Genomic DNA, 26,505 nt, shown 5'->3' on the forward strand with positions numbered 1-26,505 from the left:
CCCATAGGACGCACCTAGTTTTTTTTGGGGGGGGGGAAATAAAGGGGGGGGAATTCCTTTATTTCCCCCCCAAAACCAGGTCGGGGAAACCGAACCAGGTCGAGGAACAGCGGGATGGCGGCGCTGCGCCTCCCTGCTGTCCCCCGAGCTTGTGGGGCTGGCCGATGCCTGCCTGGCGCGCGGGGCACTCTGCTTCAGTGCGCCCTGCCCGCCGGGCGGCAGGCTGCTATCCGCAGTGTGGGGAGCCCTGCGGGGAACTCCTGCAGGGCTCCCTACGCTGCAGATGTCTTCCCGAAGCCTGGAGAGCGAGAGGGGTCGGTGTGCACCGACCCCTCTCGCTCTCCAAGCTTCAGCGAAAGCCTGCATTCGCCCCATAGGACGCACCCAGATTTCCCCTTCATTTTTGGAAGGGAAAAAGTGCACCCTATAGGGCAAAAAATACGGTAGATAATCCCCAGGGCTAGCTGGCTGAATTAGTCCTACTTGGGCCAGCGCCGAGGCCAGGGGAGACTTAGCTGCGGGGTCTCAGAGCGGGTGATCTTCATAAAAGGGAAGGGGGAGGGAAGAGAAGGGAAGGGAAATAAAAGATCAGGCTGAATTCAAATTGAAAGCCAGGTGGAATAGCTCTGCCTTACAGGCCCTGCAGAAGGAGGTTAAATCCTGCAGGGCCCTAGTCTCATGGGACAGAGCAGTCCACCAAGTCGGAGCCACCACTGAGAAGGCCCTGGCCCTGGTGGAGGATAGTCTGACTTCCTCAGGGACCTTTCAACTATGGTTATTCTTTGACTTTAAGGTCCTCTGCGGGGCAGACCAGGAGCATAGCTGTCAACTTTTCCCTTTTCTTGCAAGGAATCCTATTCGGAATAAGGGAATTTCCCTTTTAAAAAGGGGAAAGTTGACAGCTATGACCAGGAGAGGCATCCCGTAGATACGAGGGCCCTAAGTGTCAGATCAGGACCTGGGAGACCAGGGTTCGAATTCCCACTTGCCCTCGGGAGCCTGACGCTGGCTGTCGGCACCTCGCAGGGTTGTTGCGGCGATTAAACAAGGAGGGGGAGAAAAAGTTGGGGTATAAATGCAACAAAACATGGTTAGATCTGTGTTTCCCAAACTTGGGGCCCTGGCTGTTTTTGGACTACAACTCCCATCATTCCTGACCACTGGATGATGAGAGTTGTAGTCCAAAAACAGCTGGAGACTGAAGCTTGGGAAATAATAATAATAATAATAATTTATTTGTACCCCACCAATCTGGCTGGGTTTCCAATCTGGGCGGCTTCCAACAAAGATTAAAAATACATTAAGAGGTGGGAAGACCGTGGGAAGCCAAAAAAATTAAAATTATAATTTGGAAGACAATTGGACTTTTTTTGTTTTGTTTCTTATTTTCATTTGATTTGATCTGTTAATTAGATGTTCTTATTGGAAAATTAATAAACACTTAAAAAATAATACATTTAAACGTCACACATTAAAAACTTCCCTGAACAGGGAAACACTGGATTAGATAATTCGGACTAGAAAACCAAACGCCAATTAATTTGTCACTTCATTTGTTCAGGTATTGAGACGCTTCTTCACCTCACAAAGGAGGGATTTTTTTCGTCCATGATGGCACCTGCTTGGGCGTAGGCGCGCAGTGCGCCATGTGGCAACAAGGAGCGCATGGGCATTTCCAAAGTGTTTTTTTTTTCATGTGGGGCTGAAGAGACCCTCAGGCAGGCAGCCCCCCAGATGTTGATGGGGTCTCCATGGTGCCTGATGGGAGATACAGCCCGGCGACAACATCTGGAGGGCACCAGGTTGGAAAAGGCCGCTCTGGGGTTAGACTGAAGGGTTGCCACGGTTACGAGGAACGGGAGGGGGGATTTCTCTGGAGCAGCCGCCATTTTGCAGAATTCTCCCCATGAAGGGGACTCCTTGCAGGGCATAAAAAAGGTTTTTTTATTCTGCAGAGTTTTTAGAGTTAGCTGGGGGAAACTTTCCTCCGACGGCTCTCTATGATGTTGCCATTTAGATCTTGCTTTACCTCTTTATTGCTTTCTTTAAAATATTCATAGGTATACTTATATTTTTATTTATCTGCAGCCCAGGCAGGTTGGAAAGGTAGCATGGATATCGTTTTTGAATATAAACAATACTAGGGGTTAGAGTTATGTGGTTTGGCACTTCATACGCTTCTATAAATTCTTACTGCGTTTTTTTTAAAGGAAAATTGCATTTTTAGAAAACATATAAGCAAAATATGTTGACAATTATAAATACATAAAGGAGAAAGCACATTAGCGTACCTCTAATGTGCCTCTAAAGGCATTAATATAACGACGGTGTCAAAAGAAATGAAAATTGTTTACCGATAAGCATATTTACAGTTCGCTCCTCATATAAAATATCAGGGTGGTAGGCAACCTGATTTAGAAGTATGAAAAGTGTAAAGTGCCATAACAAAAATACAGAATGATGGTGGTAGATTGGGTTTTTTTATACTGTTTTACTTTGATTAGAGTTTAATTATTTTTTAGCAATCTTCTCTGCATTTTTATTTATTTATTTTTTGGCTTTCTGTATTTTATCTGTGTGGTTTTTAATTTGTAAGCGGCCTTGAGTCCCTTTCTGGGACAAAGGCGAGATGTATAATAATAATAATAATAATAATAATAATAATAATAATAATAATAATAATTTACATGAAGAACTAAAGAAGATGTTGATAATATCAATAACAAAGAAACCAGAGACATATCTCTTTGGATTGATAGATGATGAGATACCACCGGGGGGGGGGGGGAGAGAATTTTTCTATATGCAAGTACAGCTGCTAGAATAGAGATTGCTGCTAGGTGGAAGTCACAAACTATACCCACAAAGGAGGAATGGATTTGTAAACTAAATGAATATTTAATTTTGGCAAAATTAACTGCTATAATAAGAAATCAGTCGAATCAAAAATTAAAAAAGGAGTGGAAATGTTTTGATGAATATATGGCAAAATATTGCTCACAAAAAAGCGATATGCTAATATGCCTGGATTAAAATGGAAGAAAAATTAGTAAGGAAAGATAATAAGAATATATAGGTGATTTGAGAAGATTGTAGAATGCAAAGATTATTGTAAATTGTATCATGTGGAGGAAATTGAGTGGGAGGAGGGAGAAAAGAATAATATGATGGATTGAGGAAATATAAATGTAAATGTATGGGGGAGGAAATGATATTGGTTATGGTACACCTGTATTGTAATGTAATAGGTGAAAACCAATAAAAAAAAGATGAAAATCATCATCATCATCATCCAAACGACTCAGAAACACCATTAACAATTACAAATTATTGTTACTGATTCTACCACTGTTGTATGTGGGAATGTGTGAGGGTGGCACTGGATATTGGTTCTTAAAACGGGCGCTCTCAGGTGGTGGTGTTTTAAATCTCCCCTGCCTTGTGTCCTGTCGGTCCTTTTCCCAGGCCTGGGCCAAAGAGACGGGCAAATACAATGAAGGCGTCGATGAGCCGGATCCTGCCAAGTGGAAAGCCAACCTGCGCTGTGCCCTCAACAAGAGCCGCGAGTTTAACCTGATTTACGACGGCACCAAGGACACCCCCATGCAGGCCTTCAAGATCTACGAGGTTTGCGATGCCCCACAGCCCAACGGAGGTACCAGCCGCCCCCTGTGCACTTGCAAACCCCAACTTTCCTGCTGCTCCCTAAAAAGAGCCGTTTCCCGCGCCCTTTCTCCCCACCCGTCCCCGAAGGAAAAGCGGGAAGCTGTCTGTCTACCGGCTCTGGAAGACAGACAAACACCCCATCATGCCCCTCCCTGCCACCCCCTGGAAGCCGCATGTGTTGCCTGTGAGATGCTTGGCTGCTTTGCCCCCTTGCCATAGCTGGTCAAACAGGTCCAGCTGGCTTTTGAAGCCCTGTGGAAACCTGCTTGACCTGCACAGCAGTGGGGACATCTTACCCATAGAGGCTAGTGGCGCAGGGCGCCAGGGCGCCAAGTTCTGGAGAGGCAGAGGCTGGAGGCTGCGCCTCCCGGCATCAGCTCACCGCCCTCGCCCGCCCCTGGCACGCCTTGCCGAAGCAGCGCTGCGCCCGGAGCCTCCGTCTGCCATGGCCACCGTGGCACGAAGCGTCCAGCTGAGCCTGGAGTTGCCGCGTCGAGCCTCTGCCTCTTCCCCGCCGTAGGAGCTGCCCTCCAGCCGCTGCCCAATTCCTCCAGCCCCTCAAAGCTGGGTGCATCGCCAGCAGTCCCGTCCTCCCTAAAAAAATGTTGGCAACTCTGGAAAATGGGGGGAGCCGGAGGGATCTTCGCACCACGGCACCAGATATGCTTAAGACGGCCCTGAACATGTGCCCCACAGATAACAACACGTGGTCTTATTTCCTTCCATTCTTTTATTTATTTATTGGTTTTCAATAAATATGGGGGAAAGACTCCATCATTAAAATGAATGTCCTGCCAAAAATGCTGTATTTGTTCCAAACGATACCAATTATGAATAAAGAGAATTGCTTTGAAGAATGGAGGAAAGATCTAACGAGATTCGTATGGCAAGGAAAAAAACCGCGGATAAAATATAAATGATTGACAGGAAGAAAGGAAAGGGGAGGATTAGCACTGCCAAATTTAAAATTATATTATGAAGCAGAATGTTTAATTTGGGTAAGAGATTGGATTAGATTGGAAAAAACTAATATATTGAATCTTGGAAAGTTTTAATAATAGCTACGGATGGCATGTGTATCTTAATTATGAGAAAGTAAAAGTCAATAAAAAATTTACAAGTCATATATTAAAAGGTGCATTATATAAGGAGGGAGAAAGGTTGTTTTCTGCTGCTCCAGAGAAGCGGACACGGAGCAATGGTTCCAAACTGCAAGAAAGAAGATTCCACCTAAACATTAGGAAGAACTTCCTGACAGTAAGAGCTGTTTGACAGTGGAATTTGCTGCCCAGGAGTGTGGTGGAGTCTCCTTCTTTGGAGGTCTTTAAGCAGAGGCTTGACAACCATATATCAGAAGTGCTCTGATGGTGTTTCCTGCTTGGCAGGGGGTTGGACTCAATGGCCCTTGTGGTCTCTTCCAACTCTAGGATTCTATGATTCTATAAAGTTTGGAACAAATATAGATTGCATCTGGAACCACAGACATATTTCCTTCCATTCTTGGAGGGGTGGGTCAGGGATGGGATTGCTTCTAGGGCCGGGGAATATCCGGTTTTCAACATTGTGATACGGCTCACAGGGCGATGTGCTGATATGTCACAATGTCTGGAATGTATCTCGGCTGCCTCCTCCATCTTCCCGCCATAGGGAAGGAGGAAGCAGCCGGGATGCATTGCCTAGCCCCACATGGCAAACAAGCCCCCATATTGCTCTGGAGGAACATGGGGGCTTCCTTAAACTGCTCAGCTGGGGTACATGATGCCAAGAGGCATTGGGGCTCGCTCAGCTGGGGGACGGGAGGTTTCCCCTCCAGTCGAGCAGCTCAAGGTAGCCGCCATGCCCCTGAAAGCTGCCCGCCTGCCTTTGCCCGAGTGTTGAAGACAAGTTTGGTAACAAGTCTCCCAGTCTCCCCTCCTTCTCTCTCACATGCACACAACATGATTTGCAAAAGTCGCCCAGATACTGCCATAGTTTTGAGAGTCAGTCCTCTCCTCACAACCCCTGTGCTGTAAACATTTCTGTATTTACATTTGGGGGGGGGGAGGAGGATAATTCAGGTGGGAGGGGACATGTAAAGCTCAAGAAAGAGGCTCTGGGGAACGTACAACATTTATTTCCCCCCTCCCTCAGAGCCTTTCGCTGGAGATGAGAACATCGGCCCTGAAGAAGAGGAGGAGGTAAGGAAGAATGACCTACTCACTTTCTCTTTCTGATCATTTTTCATCCTTTGAGGAAACTGCAGACATTGGCATGTGGTAGTTGGACCTCTGCCCATGTTCTAGCAGATGGAAGGAAATGCTTTGCTGCCCAGAGTCCCAAAGTTTGCATGGATTTTATTTTTCAAAGGACAGTGATCCTCCCGTTCCTTCAGTTCTGCACTCCCACATTCTGCAGATAAGGGTTTTTCTCACCTCTGAGCAATTAACCCTGCATGTGGGAGACTGGGGAGCCAACAGCCCTTCTGGGTGTTTTTTTTGCTAGACTACAACTCCTATCATCCATGGAGGTGATGGGAATTGGAGTCCCACAACATCGGGAGGGGAGGGGACAGATGAGCTGCCCCTGCTGGGTTGGGTTTCCAAACTCAAGGTCCCTCCTGGTCCAAAATCCTATTTTCTAAGAGACCCACCAGCAGGAGATCTGGGTGAAGTTTCCACAACTGCTTACCATCATTTTTCTTGGCGCTGCCCTTTGGTCCAGGCTCCTTCTCCACTTTGAAAGCTGCAGATGTGGGAGGAGATACAGTGGTGCCTCACAAGACGAAATTAATTCGTTCCGCGAGTTGTTTCGTCTTGCGATTTTTTTCGTCTTGCGAAGCACGGATCCTGTGCTGAATTTCTTCCTCAGTCGCTCAGGCTCCCCCCTCGCTTTCAACCGGCCACCATGACCGTCAAGTTGCGCTCGGGCTTCTACGTGGGCAAAAAGTCCGCCGTGCTGCTGGCGCTGCTCTTGGCTGCGCTGCTCTTGGCGCTGCTGGTGCTGGCTATCCTGTACGGGCGCTGCGCGCAGGATTTGGAAGGGAGAGGCGACGAGGCAGCGGCGCCCACAAACGAGGCTCCCGCCAGCGCCGACCCATCCGCGCGGCCGCCCAGTGCCTGGGACGTAAGAAAAAGGAAACAAACTCGCAAGACGTTTTCGTCTTGCAAAGCAAGCCCATAGGGAAAATCGTCTTGCGAAGCAACTCAAAAATCGAAAAACCCTTTCGTCTTGCACGTTTTTCGTCTTACGAGGCATTCGTCTTGCGAGGTACCACTGTATTCCCAGCAGTTTCATAGCCATCCCCTCCCAGGCTCCAAAGGCTGGTTTGGACACTGGTTTATCCTGACACTCCATTTAATTTCCCTTTGCGTATTTTCCATGTTGTGCTTTTATTATCTTTAGGGCTGTGTTATTGTTTTTGTATTGTACGCAATGTGTACATTGCTTAGATATTACATATACCGTATTTTTCGCTCCATTAGATGCACTTTTTTCCTCCTAAAAAGTAAGGGGAAATGTGAGTGCGTCTTATGGAGTGAATGGCGCTGCACAGAGAGGGAGAGCTGTGCAGCGCCCCTTCAGTGAAGCAGGAGGAGGAACGGAGCCCCTTCTGTTCCTCCTCCCGCTTCGCTGAAGTGGCGCTGCGCAGCTCTCCCTCTTTGCTCAGCGGCTGTCGTGCGACTCCAGAGGAGGAACAGAAGGAGGAGGAAGAGAAGGGTCTCCTCCTGTTCCTTCTCCAGCTTCGCTGAAGGGGCGCTGAGCAATTCTCCCTCTCAGAGAGGGGGAACTACGCAGCGCCCCTTCAGCGACGTGTCGTCCTGGCTTTTGCCTTAGCCGTGCGCAGCCTCTTTGGGCAGGGGGAGCCTTCATCCCGCTGCCCTGTAGAGGCTTGGTGCGGTTATCCCAGAAGCCAGAACAGCCACACGGTATCCCAGAAGCCAGATTCCTCTTACAGTGGTGCCCCGCAAGACGAACGCCTCGCAAGACGGAAAACCCGCTAGACGAAAGGGTTTTCCGTTTTGGAGGCGCTTCGCAAAACGAATTTCCCTATGGGCTTGCTTCGCAAGAGGAAAATGTCTTGCGAGTTCCTGCGGGTTTTTCCCACTCCCCCCCCCTTTTCCTAAGCCGCTAAGCCGCTTATCAGCTGTTCCGCTGATAAGCCGCCTCTCAGCTGATCGCTAAAAGCCGCTAGACCGCTAATAGCGCTAATCTGCTAAGCTGTCAATGGGCTTGCTTCGCAAGACGAAAAAACCGCTATACAAAGAGCCTCACAGAACGGATTAATTTTGTCTTGCGAGGCACCACTGTACTGTTCTGGCTTCTGGGATTCAGAATAGTTTTTTCTTGTTTTCCTCCTCCCAAAACTAGGTGTGCCTTATGGTCTGGTGCGTCTTTTAGAGCGAAAAATACGGTATACACAGAGAGATTTCTTTCTTCCTATATAAATAAAAATGCAAGGCTGTCGTCACGCAGCTCCCGTTAGAGCAGCCTTTCTTAACCTGTGGGTCTTCAGATGTTGTTGAACTACAACTCCCATCACCCCTAGCTAGCAAGGCCAGAGCTCAGGGATGATGGGAGTTGTAGTCCAACAACATCTGGGGACCCACAGGTTGAGAACCGCTGCGTTAGAGGATTTGTAGTGCCTCCCTGCAGTCCTGGATTTGCATGATGATAAACCCAAGAGGCCCAGCAAAGTGAGCTCAGTAGCTTGTAGAATGGCAGACTTCCAAGGGGACCCCGAGGGTCATCTAGTCCAACCCCCTGCAATGCAGGAATCTCAGCTAGAGAGGGGGGTCCAACTGGGGTGCAAGGGGAGGTTAGTACCGGCTCCTGGGGATGCCCAGGGTGTCTTCAAACATGGGTGCCCCAGCAGGATCTCGGCTCAAGGTCTTTCCCGCCGCCACTAACACCGATTGCTTGATTTGCAGTTGCAGAAGATGATGCCAACGCTACAAATTGCAGGTGGGTGCCAGAGTGCTGGAGGGGGAGGCGGCTGGGATGGGGGCTGGGAGGGCACGATCATCAGTAACCCAGTTGGAGTGACGCTATGCTCTTGCACACTCCTGCTGGTCATTTTCAACATTACCATCTCAAGAAACACCCAGAAATTCTTGCACTGCATAGGAGACCTTACAAGCGGTGAGTAGGTCCTATTATTTACTGTATTGCATTTACATTCCATCTTCAAGTAGTAGTAGTAATAATAATAATAATAATAATAATAATAATAATAATAATAATAATAATTTTATTACTTATAATCCACCCATCTGGCTGGGTCTCCCCAGCCACTCTGGGCGGCTTCCCACAGGATATTAAAAACACAATAAAACATCAAACATTAAAAACCTCCCTAAACAGGGCTGCCTTCAGATGTCTTCTAAAAGTCAGTTGTTTATTTCCTTGACATCTGATGGGAGGGTGTTCCACAGGGCGGGCACCACCACCGAGAAGGCCCTCTGCCTGGTTCCCTGTAACCTCGCTTCTCGCAGGGAGGGAACCGCCAGAAGGCCCTCGGAGCTGGACCTCAGTGTCCGGGTTGAACGATGGGGGTAGAGACGCCCCTTCATGTGTACTGAGCCAAGAAGTGAGGTTACAGGGAACTAGACAGAGGGCCTTCTCCGTGGTGGCGCCTGCCCTGTGGAATGCCCTCCCTTCAGATGTCAAGGAAATAAGCTGCTATCTTATCTTTAAAAGACATCTGAAGGCAGCCCTGCTTAGGGAAGTTTTAAATGTTTGATGCTGTCTTGTTTTTAACACTCAACTGGGAGCCGCCCAGAGTGGCTGGGGAAACTCAGCCAGATGGGCAGGGTATAAATAATAAATTATTATTATTATTATTACCTGCCCCTGAGATCCCTTCCTGACATTTCATACGTGCTTGGCTCTCGTTTCCACAGATCCGTCCCACGGCGTGGAGCCCCTGCCCCCCTACCCGTGGCTGAAACAGGAGGCCTTGTACCCGGACGCTTGTGCCAACGGATCCTTCCCCCACGTGGCGCGCATGAACGCTCCCCCTCCGCCTCCACCCGTCGGCGCTTTTGCGGTAGGCGGGGAGCCCGCCGCGCCCAACTTCACCGAACCGGTCGGAGCGATGCCCCTCGTCCCAGGGGATGTCCCCATGTCGGCGGACCTGGAGCCCCTGCGCCCGGGGGGCTGCCCGGTGGCGCCCATGGAACAGTTCATCCCGGATTTGCTGATCAGCCCCCACATGCTGCCACGTAAGGATCCATCCCGCTGCAGGGAGGAAGTGGGAGGGTGGGCGGGAATCGCGAAACCCTTTGGGAAGGGGAAATAGCCACGGCGGCTGATGTAGTGCTATGATTAGAGCAGAGATGTCCCAAGTCCCTGTTGGGGGCCTAATCTGCTTTAATTCGACCCCTGTGGCAATTTATTTCCCGGGGTAAAATCCCCCAAAAGCTCAACAACTTGAATCCTAGGAAAAGGTCAACAACTTTGGCTGGCCCTCACGTATTTTCACTTTATCAAATCTGGCCCTCTTTGGAAAAAGTTTGGGCACCCCTGGATTAGGGGCTGGAAGGGAATGGGGCTTCCATCTTGTTTTCTTATATTTCTCCCTCTTTGGTTTCACCAGGGCTTCCCCCTCGTACAATTTCTGTGACGCGCTCGATGGCGCCGCGGATGTTTAGAGCCCCTCCAACGTTTGCAAAGCACTTCTCTGTGCCTTCTCTTATGGCAAACGCAGTATTATTATTCCCATAGCTCAGAAGGGAAAATTGAGGCCCAGGACTCTCTCCCACGGGAGGCAGTGAGGGTCAGCGACTCCGAAGGCGTTCAAAGAGGGTTGGGCAAATTCACGAAGGAGGAGAGGGCTCGGGAAACCACAGCAGGGAGAGGGCTCTTGGGCTCTGGTCTTGCTCGTGGCTTCCCCACAAGAGGCATACAGGCCATTGGTCTCATCCAGCAGGCTCATGCTTTGGTGGGTCCGGGGCTGAGGCGAAATTCAAACCTGGGGGGTTTCCCAGCCCTCGCACCCAGCCGCTCTGCGCTGCGCCTGCTCTCAAGAGGAGGGTGCCGATTGTAGTTTTATGGAAACTGTGATTCTTTGAATTGAAGAAATGGGACCTGTGACGCTTCATATGCTGTTGGGCTCCAACTTCCACCAGTTCTGACCATTGGTTGTGCTGGCTGGGGCTGATGGGAGCTGGAGTCCAAGGCTAATGGGAGCTGGAGTCCAAGGCTGATGGGAGCTGGAGTCCAAGGCTGATGGGAGTTGGAGTCCAAGGCTGATGGGGGCTGGAGTCCAGGGCTGATGGGAGTTGGAGTCCAAGGCTGATAGGGGCTGGAGTCCAGGGCTGATGGGGGCTGGAGTCCAGGGCTGATGGGGGTTGGAGTCCAAGGCTGATGGGAGCTGGAGTCCAAGGCTGATGGGGCTGATGGGAGCTGGAGTCCAACACTGTTAAGGATGATAGGAGCTGGAGTCCCAAGCTGATAGGAAGAGGAATCCAAGGCTGATGGGGCTGATGGGAGCTGGAGTCCAAGGCTGTTAGGGATGATGGGAGCTGGAGTCCAACACTGTTAAAGATGATAGTCCCAACCTGATAGGAACAGGAATCTGGGGCTGATGGGAGTTGAGTCCACACCATTAAGGATGATAGGAGCGGGAGTCCAAGGCTGTTAGGGATGATGGGAGCAGGAATCCAAGGCTGTTAGGGATGATGGGAGCTGGAGTCCAAGGCTGTTAGGGATGATGGGAGCAGGAGTCCAAGGCCATTAGGGATGCTAGGAGCTGGAGTCCAAGGCCGTTAGGGATGCTAGGAGCTGGTGTCCAAGGCCGTTAGGGATGCTAGGAGCTGGAGTCCAAGGCCGTTAGGGATGCTAGGAGCTGGAGTCCAAGGCCGTTAGGGATGATGGGAGTGGGAGTCCAAGGCCGTTAGGGATGCTAGGAGCTGGAGTCCAAGGCCGTTAGGGATGATGGGAGCTGGAGTCCAAGGCTGTTAGGGATGCTAGGAGCTGGAGGCCAAGGCCATTAGGGATGCTAGGAGCTGGAGTCCAAGGCCGTTAGGGATGATGGGTGCTGGAGTCCAAGGCTGTTAGGGATGCTAGGAGCTGGAGGCCAAGGCCATTAGGGATGCTAGGAGCTGGAGTCCAAGGCTGTTAGGGATGATGGGAGCTGGAGTCCAAGGCCGTTAGGGATGATGGGAGCTGGAGTCCAAGGCTGTTAGGGATGCTAGGAGCTGGAGGCCAAGGCCATTAGGGATGCTAGGAGCTGGAGTCCAAGGCTGTTAGGGATGATGGGAGCTGGAGTCCAAGGCCGTTAGGGATGATGGGAGCTGGAGTCCAAGGCTGTTAGGGATGCTAGGAGCTGGAGGCCAAGGCCATTAGGGATGCTAGGAGCTGGAGTCCAAGGCTGTTAGGGATGCTAGGAGCTGGAGTCCAAGGCTGTTAGGGATGCTAGGAGCTGGAGTCCAAGGCTGTTAGGGATGATGGGAGCTGGAGTCCAAGGCCGTTAGGGATGATGGGAGCTGGAGTCCAAGGCCGTTAGGGATGATGGGAGCTGGAGTCCAAGGCTGTTAGGGATGCTAGGAGCTGGAGGCCAAGGCCATTAGGGATGCTAGGAGCTGGAGTCCAAGGCTGTTAGGGATGCTAGGAGCTGGAGTCCAAGGCTGTTAGGGATGATGGGAGCTGGAGTCCAAGGCCGTTAGGGATGATGGGAGCTGGAGTCCAAGGCCGTTAGGGATGCTAGGAGCTGGAGTCCAAGGCCGTTAGGGATGATGGGAGCTGGAGTCCAAGGCTGTTAGGGATGCTAGGAGCTGGAGTCCAAGGCCGTTAGGGATGATGGGAGCGGGAGTCCAAGGCTGTTAGGGATGCTAGGAGCTGAAGTCCAAGGCTGTTAGGGATGATGGGAGCTGGAGTCCAAGGCTGTTAGGGATGCTAGGAGCTGGAGTCCAAGGCCGTTAGGGATGATGGGAGCGGGAGTCCAAGGCTGTTAGGGATGCTAGGAGCTGAAGTCCAAGGCTGTTAGGGATGATGGGAGCGGGAGTCCAAGGCTGCATGTAGGGCCTGTGCTTTCTACAAGATCCGTTGCAGTGCCTAAACACCGTCCTGCTGCTGCTTTTCGCTTTTCCCGCAGTCACCGACTTGGAGATCAAGTTCCAGTACCGCGGCCGCTCGGTGGGCTCCCTGACCATCAGCAACCCCCATGGCTGCCGCCTCTTCTACAGCAACCTGAAGCCCACCCAGGAGCAGGTGGAGCTTTTTGGGCCGCTGACGCTGGAGCAGGTGCGCTTCCCCAGCGCGGAGGGCGTGCCCAACGAGAAGCAGCGCTTCTACACCCACCAGCTGCTGGACGTCTTGGACCGGGGCCTCATCCTGGAGCTGCAGGGACAAGACATCTATGCCATCCGCCTCTGCCAGTGTAAGGTCTTCTGGACGGGGCCCTGCGCCGGGGAGCTGGCCGGCCCCAATCCCATCGAGCGCGAGAGGAAGATAAAGCTCTTCAGCCTGGAAAGCTTCCTTAACGGTGAGGGAAAGGGCCGGGGGACTCCAGCCTCACCCTACCTCCGATGCCAGGGCCTGCTTGGTCCCAAAGGAGGGGGCGAGGGCAAAGGCAGGCGCTTGGTGGAACGGGAACGGTTCTTTGCACATGCTCAGAGGCACCGTCACCCCACAGGGCCAAGCAGATACACAGAGGAAGAGGGCAGATGTCTCTGGGAATTCAGGAGTAAAGACACTTTTCTCCCCAGCACAGAACAAGCTCGCAGGGTCGTTGTGAGGATGGAACGGGGAGAAACTATCCAAGGCACCTTGAGCTCTTTGGGGGGGGGTGCCAATGTTGTTGGCATCTGTCTGTCTTGAGAGACAATGGGGTGCCCCTCCATTATGAGGTTGTACCGGGGGTGAGGTCAAACTAGGACCCTTGTACCTACGGGACGGCCTCTCCTGGTCTGCCCCGTGGAGGACCTTAAGGTCCACAAATGACAACATTTTGGAGGTCCCAAGCCGCAAGGCGGTTAGACTGGACTCAACAAGGGCCAGGGCCTTTTCAGTACTGGCCCCGACTTGGTGGAAGGCTCTGTCCCAAGAGACTAGGGCCCTGCGGGACTTGACATCTTTCTGCAGGGCCGGCAAGACAAAGCTGTTCCGCCTGGCCTTTGGTTTGGACTCAGTCTGACCCTTATGTTTCCCTCCCTTTATGGTTTTGATTTATGGGCTACTTTTAAAATGAGGCTGCATTTTAAATTGCATTTTAACCTGTATTTTAAATTGGTTCCCCTCGCAATTATGTTTTTACCGTGATTTTATTGGTGTTAGCTGCCATGAGCCTGGCTCTGGCCGGGGAGGGCGGGGTATAAATAAAGATGATGATGATTGATTGGAGTTTCTATTGAAATGAGGCTGCATTTTAATGTTGTGCTTTAATCTTGTTTTTAAATTGTATTTTAATAAATTGTTTTTATACCTGGTGTTAGCCGCCCTGAGCCCGGTCTTGGCTGGGGAGGGCAGGGTATAAATAAAATTTATTATTATTATAATATTACAGTGGTGCCCCGCAAAACGAACGCCTCACAAGATGGAAAACCCGCTAGACGAAAGGGTTTTCCGTTTTGGAGGCGCTTCGCAAAACGAATTTCCCTATGGGCTTGCTTCGCAAGACGAAAATGTCTTGCGAGTTCCTGCGGGGTTTTTCCCTTTTCCCCCCCTTTTCCTAAGCCCTAAGCCGCTTATCAGCTGATCCGCTAAAAGCCGCTAAACCGCTAATAGCGCTAATCCGCTAAGCTGTCAATGGGCTTGCTTCGCAAGACGAAAAAACCGCTATACGAAGAGCCTCACAGAACGGATTAATTTCGTCTTGCGAGGCACCACTGTATTATTATTTATTAGATAAAAATGTAAATGATGATGGTGGCGACATTCCTGTACATTTGGTTCTGCCTTGGACAACCTTTGCTGAGGCTGATGGGAATTTTAGCCCCGCATGCCTGGGGCGCACCAGGTTGGTGTGAGGCTGGTTTGCTTTTTCCCTTTGGCTACTGTGCAACTTACTTCTGAGTAGACATGGCTAGACGTGCACTAGCCATCTTGCCTGGGGGCAACAGGGGGAGGGAATGTTTGTTGTTTTCATGCTGTTTTGTGGCATTTGGCTGCTGCCAGAAGCAAAATGCTTGGCTAAGGATGCCTTTGATCCAGCAGCCAGTCTTTTCTGCTGGGGAGGTAAAACTGCCAGGCTGCATCTGTCTGGAGTTCAGCCTACACTCTAGTAGGACCCTGGCTGAGACACATGTCCAACTGGCATGTTTTCTCCCACCTGGTCTTTCGTTCGGGAGCTTCAAAAGCTTTCTTCAACCCAAACATCACAGCGACCGATGCCAACAGACACCGGCACACTTGGGGATCTGCAGAGTCTTTGCAGCTTTACGTGACAGACCTCAGCAACTCAGCATTTTGGCTAATCTACTTTATTTACATATAAACCCACACGGAGCACTGCAACATGGCTCCCTCTCTCTCTAGCATCAGACAGCAAAGAGAGAAAGAGCAAAGGACAATAGTCCCACTTCACGGAACACAGTAACACAAACATCCTGTCTCCGTCACTTCCCACTCTGTGGAGTCAAAACATATACCGTCATGTGATAGACAAAAATCCCATGACTGCAATCATGGAGCAGGAATTCTAACATCATCCCTGCCAACCTGTTCTCGCTTCGGGATGCTCGCAGCCTTCAACCATTCTGCTATGACTTTCTCTCCTCTCCTTCCCCTTTCTGGTTCCCTATTCCCTCCTTGTGCTCTTCTCTTCCCCCAATGGGTCATCAGTACTTCCTGGCCCTTCCCATTTCCTTTATTTTTTTAAAATATTTGTCGTTCCCGTCCTCTCTCCATAGGACTTATCATGTTCCAGAAGGGTCAGAGCACCACGCCACCCCCCTATGAGATTTTCTTCTGCTTCGGAGAGGAGTGGCCGGACCAGAAGCCTAAAGAGAAGAAGCTGATCACAGTCCAGGTGGGATGGTGGGGCTGTGTGTGTGTGTGTCTGTCTGTCTGCCCATCCGCCATCTCCTTCCGCCCACATACCGTATTTTTTGCTCTATAAGATGCACCCGACCATAAGATGCACCTAGTTTTTAAGAGGAGGAAAACAAGAAAAAAAATATTCTGAATGAAATGATGTTGAAGAGGGAGGAGGACGGAGTCCCTTACTTTCCTCCTCCCGCTTCGCTGAAGAGGCGCTGTGCAGCTATCCCTAAAGCCAGCACAGCAAGAAGGAGAGCTGCTCAAAGTCTCTCCCTCTTGCTCTGCTGGTTTCTGGGAGAGCTGTGAAGCCTGCATTCGCTCCATAAGACGTACACACATTCCCCCTTACTTTTTAGGAGGAAAAAAGTGCATCTTATAGAGCGGAAAATACGGTAAATCAGGAGGAGGTACATGTGCCCATGAAGGTTTTCTAGCAGAAGTTGGTGTCAGGCGGCAGAGGATCCAAGCCTCACGGCAGCTTGCCAGGAACGGATAAGACAAGGAAAAGTCCTTGCCATCTGCTTTTTATTCAATATTTACAGAGAGAGGCTTGGAACGAGTGACTCTCCGCCCCCTTTTTCTCCCACTTCCTTACTCATCCTGAGCTCTTTGGTCTCCTACTTTCAAGGCTCTCCGGGTTCTGGGAGAAGGGGGTTCTGGCAGGGCCCTAAGCTATTGAAGGTAATGGGGCCCTTTATATGTCCAGCTGTCCTTTGTCAACAACAAATTGCCGCTTTTTTGTGTGTTGAATATGTGCTATGTGGTAATTTATGGACCTAATAGGTATCTAAAGCCATTTGCACATAACAAAATATGTATTTTATCAAGTAATTGTTACAACCAGTCCATGCAGAATGTTGGCACCCTATATATAGAAGTCATAGAATCATAGAATCATAGAGTTGGAAGAGACCACAAGGGCCATCGAGTCCAACCCCCTGCCAAGCAGGAAACACCATCAGAGCACTCCTGACATATGGTTGTCAAGCCTCTGCTTAAAGACCTCCAAAGAAGGAGACTCCACCACACTCCTTGGCAGCAAATTCCACTGTCGAACAGGCTCTTACTGTCAGGAAGTTCTTCCTAATGTTTAGGTGGAATCTTCTTTCTTGTAGTTTGGAACCATTGCTCCGTGTCCGCTTCTCTGGAGCAGCAGAAAACAACCTTTCTCCCTCCTCTATGTGACATCCTTTTATATATTTGAACATGGCTATCATATCCCCCCTTAACCTCTTCTCCAGGCTAAACATGCCCAGCTCCCTTAGCCGTTCCTCATAAGGCATCGTTTCCAGGCCTTTGACCATTTTGGTTGTCCTCCTCTGGACACGTTCCAGTTTGTCCGTGTCCTTCTTGAGCTGTGGTGCCCAGAACTGGACACAGTACTCCAGGTGAGGTCTGACCAGAGCAGAATACAGTGGCACTATTACTTCCCTTGATCTAGATGCTATACTCCTATTGATGCAGCCCAGAATTGCACTGGCTTTTTTAGCTGCCGCGTCACACTGTTGGCTCATGTCAAGTTTGCGGTCAACCAAGACTCCTAGATCCTTTTCACATGTACTGCTCTCAAGCCAGGTGTCACCCATCTTGTATTTGTGCCTCTCATTTTTTTTGCCCAAGTGCAATACTTTACATTTCTCCCTGTTAAAATTCATCTTGTTTGTTTTGGCCCAGTTCTCTAATCTGTCAAGGTCGTTTTGAAGTGTGATCCTGTCCTCTGGGGTGTTAGCCACCCCTCCCAGTTTGGTGTCATCTGCAAATTTGATCAGGATGCCCTTGAGTCCATCATCCAAGTCGTTGATAAAGATGTTGAATAAGACCGGGCCCAAGACAGAACCCTGTGGCACCCCATTAGTCACTCTTCTCCAGGATGAAGAAGTGAGCAAACCAGTGATATTTTAGGGAGCAGGCTAGCAGGCGGGGCCCATGACTTACATCAGAGGAGCCTGCACAACACAAAACATGGTTGCTGTATGTAGGTTTTATTTTACAGTGGTACCTTGGGTTACAGACGCTTCAGGTTATAGATGCTTCAGACTCCACTAACCCAGAAATAGTACCTCGGGTTAAGAACTTTGCTTCAGGATGAGAACAGAAATCGTGCAGCGGCAGTGGGAGGCCCCATTAGCTAAAGTGGTGCTTCAGGTTAAGAACAGTTTCAGGTTAAGAACGGATCTCCGGAACGAATTAAGTTCTTAACCAGAGGTATTGGTTTTTTATCTTATGTTTTGGAAATGTTTTTTTCCTTTTTTCCCTGCTGGATGGGGCGGACTTATACAGAGGTACCACTGTAATTATTTTACCATTCCACCGCCCCGGACGCTCAACGAAAAGGACGCTCAACAAAGCGCCGCTCTGCTCATGTGTGCTGAGCGGGTTTTGCTTCTGTCCATGCACGAAGCGTGATTTAGCATTTCTGTGCATGCGCGAGCGGCAAACCCGGAAGTAACCTGTTCCGGTAATTCTGGGTTTCCTGCAGACGTCCGCCAAAATGGATGCTGGACGGGGCGGACTTATACGGAGGTACCACTGTAATTATTTTACCATTCCACCGCATATATGAAAGCGAGGCTGCTCTGCTTTTCCACCTGTGCACGAAATGACGGAGCCCCCTTTTCCCTTCGCAGGTGGTGCCCGTAGCTGCGCGTCTCCTGTTGGAAATGTTCTCCGGGGAGCTGTGCTGGTCAGCCGACAGCGTCCGCCTCCAGATCTCCCACCCAGATCTCAAGGACAAGATGGTGGAACAGTTCAAAGAGCTGCACCAGCTCTGGCAGACACAGCAAAGCGTTCAAGTCCAGAGCCTGCAACTGGCCGGGCCCGAGAGCTGGCCCATGCAGACCAGCACCACAAACAGCATGTAGCCGCGACGGGGGGGGGGGCGCCTTGCCACCCCCAGGCCTTAGCCACTTTGCTAGCGGGCGGCCAATGCAGAGCCACAGGGACTTGCAAGCTCTGGGGCCTCCCGGCGTTCCCAGTTAAGAGCCGGACTTCAGCAGACACCAAGTGGGATCATGTAGCCTAACCGGCAACCTTTTGCTGAGCCCAAGAGAAGCCGCAGCGGTTCTTTGCAGGATAGGGGCCTTCTTCCGATTGCTGCAAAAAGTGAGCTGTTGAATGGAAGGGGTGCGGGGAAAGGGCCGCAAGGAACTTGGGGTGCAATGGCAGTTCTTGCGTCAGTGATGGGGGAAGTCCGTTGAGCTGGGCTGCAGCAGGTAGCTTTACTTAAGCGTAAGCGCTGTAGCAGGGAAGACCAGGACTCCCACTTTAAAAGAGCCCCTGCAAAGGTCTGGAGCAGGGCACAAATGGGAGGGACCCCAAAGGTCCTGTAGCGCCAACCCTCTGAAATTCAGTAACCACAGAGAACCATGCACTGCTCTTGGGCCTCAGCCCCCAAAAGGCCAAAGATGGAGGCTGCTTTGTGCCTCCTTCCCCCACTAGGTTGCATGGATTGGGGCCAGACCTGCCTTGCTTGGTGCAAGCAAGCAGAAGAGGGAATCTCTCCTCCGAGAAGCACCCTTTGCCAAGTTTGAGACACTCCACCAGCACTGGAATTCTTGACTTTCGATTTGCAGGAGCGAAGAGTTTTCAGTCCCCATGGCTGCGAAGAGATGTTCGTAAGCAGGTGTGCAGTGCCTGTGGAGCTCCAGCGAGCCAAGGAAATGACCTGAAATGGGTTCTTTGTGGGCAAGAAGGCATCTAGGGACTTGCATGTAGCTGCGCCTTTCCCCACCTGGTGCCCTCCAGGGGGTTTTGAACTACAACTCCCCTCGGCCTAACAGAACCAAGAATGCAGGTGGGTGCAGGTTTTGCACAATCTCAACAGAGAAGCTTTTCTGGGCAGGAAACCTCTGCGGGCAAGAGGGTATTAGCCAGCAATTGGGGAAGGAAATGTGCCTTTTTGTGTTTCTGAATCCTGGCATTTGCATGGGGAGGGGTTGTAAATGTTAAAGCTTTGCAGGAACAGAATGCGTTTCCAGAAAGCATTCCCAAAAATCTACGAATGCAAAAGTGCTTGAATCCAAGAGGAAGAGGGATGGGGTTGGGGTTTGGGTGGGCAACACTTCAGGGTCTTCTCTAGTTTTTTACTCCACCACCTGCCTGCCAAAATCAGAATCCATGCAGGTTACAGAACTCTGTTTTCCTTGGCAAAGCAGGTGGGAACAGTGGAGCGAGGGGTGGAAGGGAAGATCCCAATCCATGGGGAAAGCTTGAAAGGAGCCGGCAATTCTTTGCCCCACTGCAACCACCAAGGTATTTAGTTTCCTGCCGCTCCCTCTCCTTCTGCGTCGGCCAAGAGCGTGCCCCACGGCAGGGAGGGGCGTGTTGCGGCTCGCCACTGCCAAGCTGCCGTGTTACGTGGCCTCTGCCCGTCAGCTAGGGTCAGCTCAACCTCTGCCTGTGAAATAAAGATGTTTACTCCGATCTGTGATGGTTGATGACTGGTTGAGATGCCGTGGGAAACTTGAGAGCTCCGCCAGGGCACCTGCTGCCGCCTCCAGCAATTCTGTGTCCGTGGCAAGTGAGGGGGGTGGGGGTGGGGCCGGGAGAATAAACACTGCAGGAATGGTACCTGGATATAGCTTGGAGGGGCAGGTGGGGGGGAAGAGTCAGTCCCCCCCCCCAAGGCAACTTTCTCCAGCTCCATAGGCCTTGCCAAAAGCACACCTTGTTCCATCTTCGTAAACCATCCATTCCTTAAGATATTTACACCTTGGGATAATCTGAGAATGCAAGACATGGTGCCCAAAGTATGGTAGACCCATTTTTTTAAGCCCAAGGAAATGCATCATCATCATAATTTATTATTTATACCCCACCCATCTGACTGGGCTTCCCCAGCCACTCTGGGCAGCTTCCAACCAAATATCAAAAACAATACAGCGTCAGAAATTAAAAACTTCCCTAAACAGGGCTGCCTTCAGGTGTCTTTTAACAGTAAAATAGTTGTTTATTTCTTTGACATCTGATGGGAGGGCGTTCCACAGGGCGGGTGCCACCACTGAGAAGGCCCTCTGCCTGGTTCCCTGTAACTTGGCTTCTCGCAGGGAGGGAGCCGCCAGAAGGCCCTCGGAGCTGGACCTCAGTGTCTGGGCAGAACGATGGGGGTGGAGATGCTCCTTCAGATATACTGGACCGAGGCCATTTAGGGCTTTCAAGGTCAGCACCAACACTTTGAATTGTGCTCGGAAACGTACTGGGAGCCAATGTAGGTCTTTCAAGACCGGGGTTATGTGGTCTCGGCGGCCGCTCCCAGTCACCAGTCTATCTGCCGCATTCGGGATTAGTTGTAGTTTCCAGGTCACCTTCAAAGGTAGCCCCACATAGAGCGCATTGCAGTAGTCCAAGCAGGAGATAACCAGAGCATGCACCAGTCTGGCAAGACAGTCTGTAGGCGGGTAGGGTCTCATCCTGTGTACCAGATGGAGTTGATAAACAGCTGCCCTGGATACAGAATTAACCTGCGCCTCCATGGACAGCCTTAAGGTGATTGGAACCATTTGCGATGGAAACTGGCACAGTCTGCACTGAAGCATGGTGGTAAAACACACACCAAGAATGTGATCTTTTGACAGGACAAGGTTCGGGTTAATAAAGCCAGAGCTGGGAGTGTTGACGGGGAGAGCAGGGATAAGGCCTTTAAGGAGATAGGGTCACGAGGGTCATCTAGTCCAACCCCTTGCACTGCAGGAATCTCAACTAAACCATCCCTTAAATCCAACCTCCAAGGAAGGAGTTTTTCTGAGGGGGTCAGTTCCACTGTCAAACAGTTCTTGCTGCTGGAAAAGTTCTTCCTGAAGTTTAGCTGGAATCTCCTTTCTTGTAACTTGGAAGTCACGGGTTCGAGTCCTGCCCTCCAGAGGAGGAGAAAACAAGCTTGCTGCCTCTTCCATGTGAGAGCCCTGGAGATATTTGAAGAGGGCTATCCTATCTCCTCTTTTCCAGGCTAAACATACCCAGCTCCTTCGACCATTCCTCATCAGGCTTAGTTTCCAGACCCTTGGATTATATTGGTCACCCTCCTCTGCACGCCTTGCAGGAAGGTGGAAATAATGTGCACATCTCAAAAACAGCCTCTTCTCAATTCAGACGCAAGAAGCAACAGCTTCCTGGCATTCCTTGAGTGTTAGGGGTGCAAAGGAGGGCACATACATTCTTGACTCAAACCACCTGCTTGCTAGATAGCAACATGCCTTCCTGGACATTTGCACAGCTAAATCTGCACTTGATCAGTAGCCGAGTTCTCTAGTCTCGGATTCCTAGAGCAGCCTTACCAAAGCTGGTGCTCCAGAACTACAACTCTCCCCAGAGCAAGTGCGCTATGACCGGCCTTCCAGTTTTCTTAAAATAAATGAGGCTTATTTTCCACAAGCCACTGGGAGAAGGGCCATGATGGGGACAGCTGCTAGCGCCTCACAGCAGAGATGGGAGAGGATTCCCTTCCATTTCCCAGCTTTACCTGGTTGGTCCACAGCCAGGATGCCACCCCGAACACTTTCCTTGCCTGCAAATGGAACGACAGGATGGCAGAGCCTCTCGCTGTAGCCTCGTTCCTGGGCCGGTTCAGTGGCACCATCCCATTCCTGCCTACTCTGAAGCAAGCTCCATCGCAGGAAGCTGCCTTATATATTTGGCTCCCTATTGCTCAGTAATTTATCCCAACTCCACCTGCGACCTTCTGCTTGCAAGGCAAATGTTCGGCAGCTGAGCTTGGGATATTCCTTGCAGAGTTTGGGGGGGGGGCGGCATCTGATCCCACAGAAGCCTAAACCCCCAAATTCCCCTGGCTCAGGGGAAAGAGCGAGGGGGTCGCTGCCCACCCAAAACGAGCGAGAACTGAGCTGTTTTATCCAGCGGGGCACAGCTGCTAAAAGTACTCACTACAGCAAGGCAATTGCTAGAAACACAGATACAGTAGTATGTTGGTTCTCTAACGGCTCGGCTCCCAAACACCGCAAACCTGGAAGTAAGTGTCCCGGTTTGCAAATGTTTTTCGGGAGCCGCACCTTGGTTTTTGAACCGTTTCGGGAGTTGAAAGGACTCCCGGAACGGATTAAGTTCGAGAGCCAAGGTACCACTGTATATAAGCTAATTCCAAATGGATCACCACAATGGAATGTTTAGGCATATTTTTTTCTGCAATAAAATTTAGTGTTATGATTATGTTCATTTCTATACTGCTTTATATTTTAAAGAACAAACCTCAGAGTGGTTTGCAGCACATTCATACGAAACAATCCCGAACTCAAGCTTCAAGGACAATACAGTCTTACTTCGGGTTACAGACGTTTCAGGTTTTGTATTTTGGGTTACAGACTGCTGAAAGCCGGAAGTACCGGATCGGGTTACTTCCGGGTTTCGGCGGCCGCACTTTGCACATGCACAGAAGTGCCAAATCGCAACCCACGCGTGCACAGACACGACACTGCAGGTTGCAAATGTGCATCCCGCATGGATCCCGTTCGCAACCCGAGTGTCCACTGTATTTCAGTTCCTTCTCTAAGTGACGTTTTGCTTCCCCCATGTGATGGCCTTGGATTCCGATTCAGAGGCTGAACCGGAGGAATCCCAGCCTGCACAGGAGTCCCCGCCTCCAGGGCCGGCTGAATTGGGGCAGGGCCTGGATTCTGAAGTGCCTGCACCTGTGTTGGAGCCTCAGGAGCAGGCACCAGGTGATCCCACTCTGGCTCCAGAGGTGGTTGAGGACTCAATGCCTGCAGGTGAGTCTCCCCCTGGGCCCAGTAACCCTTTAGCCTCTCCTGAACTGCAGAGGCTCAGGGCAGAGAGGCGAAGGGAACTGGTTGCTCCCAGGAGGAGTGCTCGCCTTAAGGCCAGGAGAGGCGGGTCTCCTGGGGGCCGGGGCCGCCCCTGGCCTCAGAACAGATAAAGGCCGGTCAGCCCAGTCCCAGGTTGCGGGAGCAACGTCGTTGTTGAGTTCCTGTTCCTGCCCGGACCCAGACCTGACTCTTCAGTGCTCCTGTCCCCGCCCGGCTTCCTGTTTCGGACCTCGCCCCGCTCCTTGTGGACTGATTCCAGGCTAGTGACCCAGGACCGGACTCTGACTTCGCCTATGGTAACCTTCCCCCCGGGATCAGCACACCCCAGTTGCCAAGCGGGCATCCCGAAATCTCCCGTGTGGCCGCAATAGGATCCGCGGTACTTGCAAAACGCGCCTGGCTGATTTTGAATATGGGGCTGGACAAGGCAGAGGCATGAATTCGTGCAAGTGATAGACACGAGTGCGCACAGACCCACACGAAACTAGGGGCCAGTGTGGGGACGGGTACTGCTTTAACCTCAAAGAACGGGCTGCTCTGTGCCCTTCATGATCCTGCAACGGTCAAATCCAAGAAGGCCGTCGACGAAAGGGACAGGAGGCATAATGTAAACCCCAAACCCCAACCACTCTCGCAAGCCCTTAGGGCAAAAAGGCTACTGGGACAGCTGCAGTTTCAACTTTTTCGTCTGTTTTTATTTCTTTTCTCTTTTTTTGCGTGTTTTTTTTTTTTTAATATTTTAAATCTTGTTCTCGAGATGGCTACAACACCAGACGGAACAGCACCCCCCCCCATTTCCTGCCTCAATGTCTGCGCGGGGCCCGCGACTCCCTCTCTCTCTCTCTGTGTCTCCCCCCACACCGGAGTCGCTGCCGGGATCGGTTTTAACGAAATAGCCTGCCCGCCCCCCTCTCGGTCCTCCAGAGCCCCCCCCGCCCCTCCCGCGAAGCCCCTTCCCACCCCTCCAAAGCGGTTTAAAAAAAAAAATCCCAAACAGATTGAAACCAAATTTTCCAAAAAACCCAAATCAACTTTTAAAAAAGAATATATATATATATATATAATATAATATATATTATAACTGTTTTATCAAAGTAAGCAAACACGTTGGTGGGGTGGGGGTCTAGGTTTTCCCTAACCCTTCTGTGGGCTCTCCTCTGCCAACCCCCCAAAGACCCTGGAATTCCACCCGATCTTTCTTTTGGGACTCGGGGGGAAAAGGGGAGGCAGAGCTCTGGAAATCCGGAGGGTGGGGCTTTGCAAAACAATAACAACAACAACCCTGGACTAAGCCCCTTCGCCCCATTCCCCCATCCCCTGCAGGGCAGACTATTGGGTTTCTCAGATAGGTGTTTGGTTTTTGTTTCTTAATCCCGAATGGATCCTTAAGTAATCATTTTTATTTTCATTTCACAGAAAGTTTACTACTTTGTTTTGCATTTTTTCCATCTTTTTTTTTTTTTTTTGCTTCCAGGCAAATTAGTTTTCTATTGTTTCATATTTCTGTTGTTTTTAAAACATTTTATTACTATTTTCCTTTTCATGGTTTTTTTTTGTCTTTTCCCCTTTCTTTCTCTCCCTCTTTCTCTCTCTCTCTCTCTCTTTTTTAAAGCAAGTCCATCTGAAAATGCAGGCTCCCCCTCCCCCCGCGACGCCGTAGGTCAGTTGCAGCCATCGATATTCGCGGATAAGTTGTGCCCCCCGGGATTTTATGGTTTTTTTTCACGTTTTTATCTCTTTTTCTCTCTCTCTCTTTCTCGCACTCACAAGCAGGAACTTCACCGACTCGTTCTCGCGGCAAAGTGTCTCTTCCGGATTGGCGGGACACAGCAGAGCGAGTCAGAGCCCTCAGCCGCCATGAAGTTTGCTGGTTGTGGGACACTGTCTTGGTAGTTTTATTTCCTCTTCTGAAAATAAGACATTCCTGGGAAAGGGAGGAGGAGGAGCCGTAAAAAAGGGCAGAGGAAGAAAGGCAGTGTTAGAAACTCAGATATATAATCTAATCGCCAAATGGCAATTAAACCTAGGCTGCGGTTGCCAAAATATGTATGTTCAGGTTTCCCCCTCTGATGGGATTATTATTACAGTCATATCTCATGTTGTGTCCACTTCAGGTTGCGTTTTTTCGGGTTGCAGACTGCCGAAACCCAGAAGTACCAAAATGGGTTACTTCCGGGTTTAGGCAGTCATGCATGCGCAGAAGCACTGAATCGCAACCAGTGCATGCGCAGACGTGTGGGATTTCCCCTGCATCCCACACGGATCATGTTTGCGACCCGAGCATCCACTGTATTACTATTACAGTTGTACCTCCACTTACATATCCTTCTGGATACGTAAACTTCGGGATGCGAATGCGGCAAACCCAGAAGTAGTTTTCTGGGTTTTGCCGTGCACGCAAGTGCAGAAGCGCTCTATGCGCATGCGCAGAAGGGCTAAACCGCGCCGTGTGCATGCGCAGAAGCGGTCCTCCAGAACGGATCCTGTTCGCAACTGGAGGTACCACTGTATTATTAATTTCATTCCTATACCGCTTTATTTTTTTACGAACAAATCTCAAAAGCAGTTTACAACACATTCAAACATCAAACGAAACAATCCAGAATAAAATTAATCCCAGCTTCAAGGAAAATATTTCAGGTCCTTCTCTAAGCAACATTTTGCTTTCCCCAGCTGCCAACCAGGCATTCAAAGATCGCCATGTGGTTGCTACTGGGCCCAGGCCGGTCGGAAAACGCACCTGGCGCCTGGCTAGTTTCGAACACTGGGAGGGAGTCAGTATCTTTTCTGCATCAAGAATCTCATAGAAACGCGGGAAGGTGACTTGAGCTCAGTCATCAATCCCTGGTCCATCTAACAAACTCAGAATGATCTACACTAGGCGAACCAACCTCTCAGGCCAAATGGGCTACAGGAGTCCTTTGGCACAGAACTTGTAGGCCACACACAATCCACCCCACTCCCTGCCACACCAACAGCCCCTTTGGGTTGGTCATTAACTAAGGGGGCATGGATCTGTTGGAAGGGGACCCCCGAGAGCCATCTAGACTGACCCCTTGCAATCCCTGGCAGGCAGCCACAAAACATGCACAAAACAAACATGCAC

The 26,505-nt window shown here is 50.5% G+C and overlaps 2 protein-coding genes across 6 annotated transcripts in view; one reads left to right on the plus strand and one right to left on the minus strand.

Annotated features, from left to right (window-relative positions):
* IRF5 (interferon regulatory factor 5) overlaps positions 1-20,046 on the plus strand; it is a 47,199-nt gene extending 27,153 nt beyond the window's left edge. For all 4 annotated transcript variants that reach the window (XM_081879976.1, XM_081879977.1, XM_081879975.1 and 1 more), the window contains exons 3-9: positions 3,466-3,655; positions 5,797-5,843; positions 8,574-8,607; positions 9,546-9,866; positions 12,740-13,129; positions 15,495-15,613; positions 18,252-20,046. In XM_081879976.1, the coding sequence (XP_081736102.1) occupies positions 3,466-3,655; positions 5,797-5,843; positions 8,574-8,607; positions 9,546-9,866; positions 12,740-13,129; positions 15,495-15,613; positions 18,252-18,485 (1,335 nt within the window). In that variant the 3' untranslated portion in view covers positions 18,486-20,046. The remainder of the gene's footprint in view (positions 1-3,465; positions 3,656-5,796; positions 5,844-8,573; positions 8,608-9,545; positions 9,867-12,739; positions 13,130-15,494; positions 15,614-18,251) is intronic.
* A 4,781-nt stretch (positions 20,047-24,827) lies between these two features.
* TNPO3 (transportin 3) overlaps positions 24,828-26,505 on the minus strand; it is a 47,535-nt gene continuing 45,857 nt past the window's right edge. For both annotated transcript variants that reach the window (XM_081879711.1, XM_081879710.1), the window contains exon 23: positions 24,828-25,323. The gene's annotated coding sequence lies outside the window, so the exon portion shown is untranslated. The remainder of the gene's footprint in view (positions 25,324-26,505) is intronic.

This window comes from Podarcis erhardii (assembly GCF_964252035.2).
Source record: "Podarcis erhardii genome assembly, chromosome: 10".
In the NCBI taxonomy this organism is placed as follows: domain Eukaryota; kingdom Metazoa; phylum Chordata; class Lepidosauria; order Squamata; family Lacertidae; genus Podarcis; species Podarcis erhardii.